General features: G+C 33.7%; 1 protein-coding gene across 1 annotated transcript in view; it reads left to right on the top strand.

Moving 5' to 3' along the window:
- The first annotated feature begins 3,264 nt into the window (after positions 1–3,264).
- The window catches only part of LOC121728793 (DNA-binding protein D-ETS-4-like), a 40,008-nt gene continuing 36,000 nt past the window's right edge, over positions 3,265–7,272 (top strand). Inside the window, exon 1 of the mRNA XM_042117081.1 lies at positions 3,265–3,425. Within this exon, the coding sequence (XP_041973015.1) occupies positions 3,387–3,425 (39 nt within the window). The 5' untranslated portion in view covers positions 3,265–3,386. The remainder of the gene's footprint in view (positions 3,426–7,272) is intronic.

Genomic DNA, 7,272 nt, shown 5'->3' with positions numbered 1-7,272 from the left:
CAATTAAAATGACTATGTTTGTAACTTAAATATACCTGCTTTTCATAAGACCTATAACTTTAACAGCAGAAAAGATATGCTTACATCTTTACCGTACCATATTTTGGGTGGTATGAAAATAAATCTAGCTACACCTTAAATGATGTAAGCTATAGCTTACTTTATTAATGAATTGCCAAATGTATGGGCAAATAAGAAATTGCGCCTTAGGCCGCGCGCCCATTGCGACTTTTTGCAGCGATACTGTCGTATATTATTTATTTCGTCGTATATTATACATAAAGTTTTATTCCAAAAAATATACATTTTCTACGAGATGAGAGAAACTAATTTCTCCCTAACAGAGTAATTGTGGCAATATCTATTAAGAAATACAAAAACTTGAGAGGTGTCATGGGACACCCCGATGGAACGAAGTTAAAAAGAAAGAGAGAGATACAGAGAGAGAAACACGCGCTAGCCGCTACCGCACGGCTTACATCTATAGCATTTTTGCTCTAGTTGTAATATACCGACACTTTTGTGTGATGTCGTTACAACTTTTTCCATCTAGCCCCCTTTCGCAACACGCGATATGGAACTTTGTTCCAATAAATAAAATAAAAACAGTGCAAAAACTGGTTGCTAGATTTTTTCGTACATTTCTTGTTTTATCTCTTAATGTTATGTTTAAAAAATAAAGAATATTTAAGTGTATAAATTAATCACTGCGCATGTTGGCTGTCACGTAGCCTCTAAAGTCAAGAAACTAACTACCTATATTGAAATATAGAAAAGAAGCAATTTAATATTTAGGTAGTCTTGAGAAAAGTATTGACTGCTTTTCCGCCTGGATGTGCCAAAGAATAATTTTGAACTGTACCAAAAGTTATTACGTAACAAAAATCTAGGTTTTATTCGTTTGACCACGCGTTTTAAACTATTGTTAAAAGTTTCCCGTTACTTCACTGTACCCAAAAAAAATGTTTATCACGCGGAAACTGTGCATTTTCCAGGATAACATTTTTTTCTGAAACAAAGTTCGATGGTTTAGCATGTAAGATGTCACTTCACACAATTTGCATTTATAATATTCGCATAATAATAATTTCAGAAACAGTTTAAGCCATCAACGAGCTGTCTGCAGCAACTGGTAAGTGTATTTTTCCTAAATGATTTAAGATCAGGCTCCCGAGGCAACCTACTAGACCTGTTATAAATATCAGCACCACATTAATTTTGTCGAGACTTGATTTTGTCTTTTTTTGCCGTCTGAATCGTTCTTAATGACAGAAACTGTACCCTGATTGTATTGCCTTAATGTTACATAAATACCGCTTCGTTCTTTGTTCGATCTAGTCTGTTTCACGTTAAAATGCAAAATAGTATTATTTTTAAATTTTTTACTAATGTCATATACGTTCTGATTAGTTAAAACTTCATAAAGCTTTATATTGATGTTTCATAATTGCATTAAAATAGTGGAATCAGGTTGATAGAGATTCTCTTTTGATATAAGCCAAGTACCCATAACCCACCCCATACCTAGAACTAGAAGTGCATAATTATATAATGATTTGTTACTTCTAAAATTATAATAAAGTGCCTAGTAATATTACACACCCAAAGAACATACTTTTGTATATTTTGTAATTTTACGACTAAACTGAGTATAGTTTTATACAGGCTGTACTAAACTAATAAGTGATAACTGATAATAAACCTTTAAGAGGGTGTATGTGTCCCTAGTCCCTGTATAATATATAATATATATAGTAATATAAAAATATAGTTTAATGTTATGTCAAATAAAGTTAATTCAAATCGTTTAATTCAGACAAAATAGATTCCATATTATTATACAGTAACTTTTTTTTTTGTTATTATTTTTATGAAATAAGGGGGCAAACGAGCAAACAGGTCACCTGATGGAAAGCAACTTCCGTCGCCCATGGACACTCGCAGCATCAGAAGAGCTGCAAGTGCGTTGCCGGCCTTTTAAGAGGGAATAGGGTAATAAGGGAGGGTAGGGAAGGGAATAGGGTAAGGAAGGGAAGAAAATAGGGTAGGGGATTAGGCCTCCGGTAAACTCACTCACTCGGCAAAACACAGCGCAAGCGATGTTTCACGCCGGTTTTCTGTGAGAACGTGGTATTTCTCCGGTCGAGCCGGCCCATTTGTGCCAAAGCATGGCTCTCCCACGTAGCACGGGTAACTTTTTTATTATTCTTGTACTAGAAAATTCACAGCTTTAAGGCATTTCCCTTAGAATACAAAAAAGGTATAACTCTTTCAGCGCGTGCTACGTGGACAGTGAACTCTACATAAGAGACACACCTTTATCACTTATCACTTTGTTTTGTTACGCTCTGTATATCTAAGTTGTGACTCTAATCTATAACCAGGTATATCTAGTTTCGTGTTTTGCGTTTATTATTAATATCATTCGTGTATATTATCTCCTTAGGCGAACCTGTTATCAAACAAGCCGGGTTGGATAGATAATTTAAAATACGCTGTTGCTGCCCAGATAAGTTAAAAACAACAAAAAAAAACATAGAAAAAGATACAGATCAATTAATAAATAATAATAAACAAAAAAGATTGCTTTTGTTATTATAACGTGAATGTGTTCCTATTGTATGTTTTTTGGTTTAGCTAATTTATTTTAAATTCTTGACCACCTATTTTACTATACTTTAAACTATATATATTTGCTATACTTTGCTATTATGCAACTGAAATAATCGTATATCGGTATAGCTCATTTATATGAGGGAGGGAGTTTTATCTTATCAGCTCTACATCTATGCTACAAACATAGAGTGACAAATTACTTTTCTGGACTTTAACTTATTAAAAATATTTTTCTATTAGTTTTTTTCAGATCTTTAAGCTAGGAGGATAATCTGCAATTGATATTTATGCCTTGTATTTGTAATATGTACATTGTACCCTATTTTCATCTTGTCACATTATTTCAGAAATGTCTGCTCGCTAAGTATTTTATTAGCAATTAATTTCAAAATAATCTTTAATTACAACTATTCGATCTGAAAACTATAGCAATATAAGAATGCGAGACAAAAAAGTATATAGGAAATCGAGTTCGTTTTTATGTCTGCGCTAAGACAGGTAGCATTTCATCGGAAAATGCAAGAAAAAAGCAGCGCTCGACCACTCGGAACGTTTCTATGTAGGTCGACTCGGCTAACTTCGGCCGCGCTCGGGCCCCCTCGTGTGAGCTCGGGAGCTGCGCCCGCGCATACTACGTCGAAACCGCCACGGCAGCACACGCGCCGCACAATATCGCCTCCGCCCGGGATGCTTTTGTAAACACAAACGTGCGATGGACTTATCCTTACACTAAAATAGAGACATTATTTTTTGAGTGATAATAAACAAATATGTTGTGGGAATCGAATTTACACGAGGATTTGGAGGCGGTGAGTTTATTTACAATTACTCAACTATAGAGAGGTGCGCGTCAACTTTCTAGTTTCGCTCGCTCGCTCGTATTTGCATAGAACGTGCACGGTTTTTCATAATATAAGCCGCATGGGGGCTTTTAAGGAGCTTTTCAGTGTAAATATTCATGGTGCATCGTCGCACTGTGACTTACTTGGTAATAGCTTTATTAGATGTAAATAAATGGGACTTTTGACATCGATGCGATTCGGCACGCAGCGGGCGACTAAAGCTCCAGACACCGTTTTTGCCTAAAAAAATATTTATACTAATGTTCTTTTTAAATGTACTAAAATGAATGCGACAGATGATTTAAAATAATGTAAATAAAAAAAACGTTTTTACGTTGTAAATGGCACCGATTTGGTCCGACATTTTTGCTGTATCTGTATTCTTATCTCTATCTTTTTCGATTTAAAAGTACTATATTGTATTTAATATAACATTTCTTTATGATATGAAAATATTTGAACAAGCGCTATACTTCAGCCACAACTGATTTCCATTTTGAAAAGTCCAAGGACTACTTCGTCTCTATATTATCGTTCATTCATCATTCTTTATTTATTAACTAGCTGTCCCGGTGAACTTCGTGTCACTTTAAAACCTTCCCTGGACTTCTACGAATATTTTAAGACTAAAATCAGCCCAATCCGTTTAGCCGTTTTCGAGTTTTGGCGCGACTAACACATTTGAAAATCCATTTTTATATATAAGAAGATTGGACGCTGTTAAGCATTCGTGTACTAACCCACAAAAATATGTATTGAGTTATGAATGCAGTTATGTTCTTTAGATGATTTAGAACAAGACTGCATTCAAAATTTAACAAAAAAATTTGTGGGTTAGGTTAGGTTAGTTCTCATTCTTTGGAAACGTTTCTTTTAATCGGAAAATTATGTAATGCATAAATTTATGCATGCATGCACCTTTAACCACATTTATCCTATAAATATTTAAAACAAAAAATATCTTCTTACAAGAATGAAATATCAAAATAGTTCCAAAACTACCAAAGTATTTTGGGTGAGGCTTGTTTGGCGCTTTTTGCTTGGTCATGCCGACATATCCATTGTCTATTATATACACGCGTCTATGGGCCAACAAGGTCCAAAGGTATTGGGTAAAAATATCCGCAAATGGTATTTGACTCAAGTGATTGTTCTGCGACTTACTTTTATCAATTTTCCCATAATCAGACAACAAAGAGATTATACTACGATATATAAGTCACGTGATTTTGACGTACAGTAATAATTCTTAGACAAATACGACATTAATCAGTTTAAAATGATGCAAGTGTAAAAGAGTTAAAACAACAGATATCTTATCATTAAGGGTGAGACAGCAATACGTATCGCCAATGATAGAGCAGGACAGAAATACGTATTGATTTATACTCGATTCTAGGAATCGAAGTTACAGATAAATTTTTATCATTGAATTGTCTCTAGTTTTAGTAAACATTATTTTTTGTGGGACGATTAAAACGTTCATGACCAACAATACCAAAGATGTACTGTAAAATCTTATATGTTAAGTTTCTTACTGTCGAATAAATATTTCTTATAATTTATGTTTAAAAATGATAAAATACAATAAACGGTGTTCTCCACCTTCCTTTATATTCAATCTATTAAAGAAAACCGCATCAAAATCCGTTGCGAAGTTTTAAAAACTAAAGGGAACAAAGGGACATGAGGACAGAAAAAGCGACTTTGTTTTATACTATGTAGTGATACATATAAACACCCTGTAATTACCATTATTATGAATCTCTAATTATAAATATGGCAATTACAGGGTGTTTCACCCTGCTCGATGTTGTTTGCTCTAGAATGTGTGTAACGAGAAAGCGATAAGAGATATTACAAACTAACGCCACAGTATAATGGTATCTCAGCACGCAACGCCCATTTGCAGAAAAACATGGCGGCTATTTCAAAATGGACACTTGTGAAGCAAATAATGACAACAAAAAGTATGAATCTCCCCACAGATACTATTATATAATAATAATAATTACTATTAGTATTTATTTTAAATATTATGGACTATGCAAAGTCAATTGTATGTCTGAAATAAATTAATCGAATTTGAATATACAGACGCTTGACACCAGGTCAGTCTGTCATTGAAAAAAAATCTGGGCCAATTAATATGTCAAACAATAAAAATGACAATTTTTAACATAGAGAGTAGTGCTCTCTGGCCAGCCATTCTTTCTTGTTATCTTCTATTCTCTTTATTATCTTTGTTTACACATTTTAGATCATTCACATTGAGATCATAATATTATTAGGTACATGTCATATCGCATTTAGATTTTTGAAACAAAATAAAGATTTTTCAAGGCCTCTACGCTTTTTTCCAAAAGCTTCAGTAATCTTAAAGAACAAATAATGTTTGCTTATGAAAACCACTGTCAGCAAACTACGCACTTAATTAAAGCTCTCAGTCACTTCAGACAAAAACTTTTGGACAACTGATTGTGTAAAGCTTTTTTGCGCTTGAGACTGCCAAACTCTAAATATCATACAGTAGAGTAACTCTATCTTTATTTGAAAACAAACTCGTTCATGATGCAAATACGTTTCACGTAGCGACGTGATACATTGCTTTGCTAACGTCATCTGAACATTATCTGGACTGACAGTAACGTATTTGCCCGATTCTTTGATGGTTTAATATGAATGTGGTGTACTGTATGCATTTATATTGGGCAGCAATCATAACAAGACCTCCACTTGTACGATGTGCTCTAGAGCTCTGAAGGTCGCACGAAGGTCTCACAAACTGGTTGTGGACAATGCGTATAATTTTTAATTGTTGTGCAATTATTTTTTTGCTAACTATACAAATAAATTTAATCAAATTAATAATAGTACAATTAAAATAAAATGCATGAAATTAAACTTTAAGAATAGATAGGTGAGTCATAAATAGTAGGTGAATAAAATTTAATTTGTTACGATTTACGAGCTGACCCGGCAAAGATTTAGTAATATACTTTTTTCTAGTGCGTCTTAGTTATATTATACTTGTGCCACATCAAAATAGCTTTAGTTTCGGTTCGATTGCAAACTCAACAGTATTCAAGAAAATTAAAGCACAGAACAAAGCAATAATTTAAGAACTTTATCTTTAAAAACTCTATTTATGGCTGGTTTACATTATTCTTAGACGCTGAATTGCACAGAATTGCCTTCCAGAGCATTCCAGTGCCCGATTAAATTATTCTAAAAGTATTCCAGCGCTGGACAGGATTACTGCAGTATTTCCCAAAGTGGGCTGTAACGCCCCCTTGTGGGCGCTGAAGGTCTAAAGGGGGGCGCTGTGGGACCGAGAAGAAAAATGAAACATTTTAAATTGAAACAATGGGGGCGTTAAAACATAATTTGTTCCCAAAGTGGGACGGAGACAAAATAAGTTTGGGAACCCCTGGATTACTGGATTGAAAAAATGTGAATCCCCTATTATCCTGAGAGAGAAAAATAATCACAAACCATGTTCTATAAACCCATATAGAACTATTTTCCCATGGACTTTTCTCATCTCCACGTAATTGCGAGTAATCTGCACTTTATTTAATTATCTCAGATAGAGATTATAAAGGGACAAGATTAAAATGAAAACATAAAGTGTTGACATTAATTTATTTTTACATTAGTAATAAAAATATTATATCTGGCACATTGGAATAGGCATGACAGATAAAAACAGTGCAACTGTAAATAGTTATACGCTGTGCAAAAGATTATATATTTTAGAGACAGTAAAGTCTACAATAATATATTTTAGACTAAAACAAAATATTTTTAGGAT

This window comes from Aricia agestis, chromosome 7, assembly GCF_905147365.1.
Source record: "Aricia agestis chromosome 7, ilAriAges1.1, whole genome shotgun sequence".
In the NCBI taxonomy this organism is placed as follows: domain Eukaryota; kingdom Metazoa; phylum Arthropoda; class Insecta; order Lepidoptera; family Lycaenidae; genus Aricia; species Aricia agestis.
This window is presented reverse-complemented; position numbering and strand designations above follow the sequence as displayed.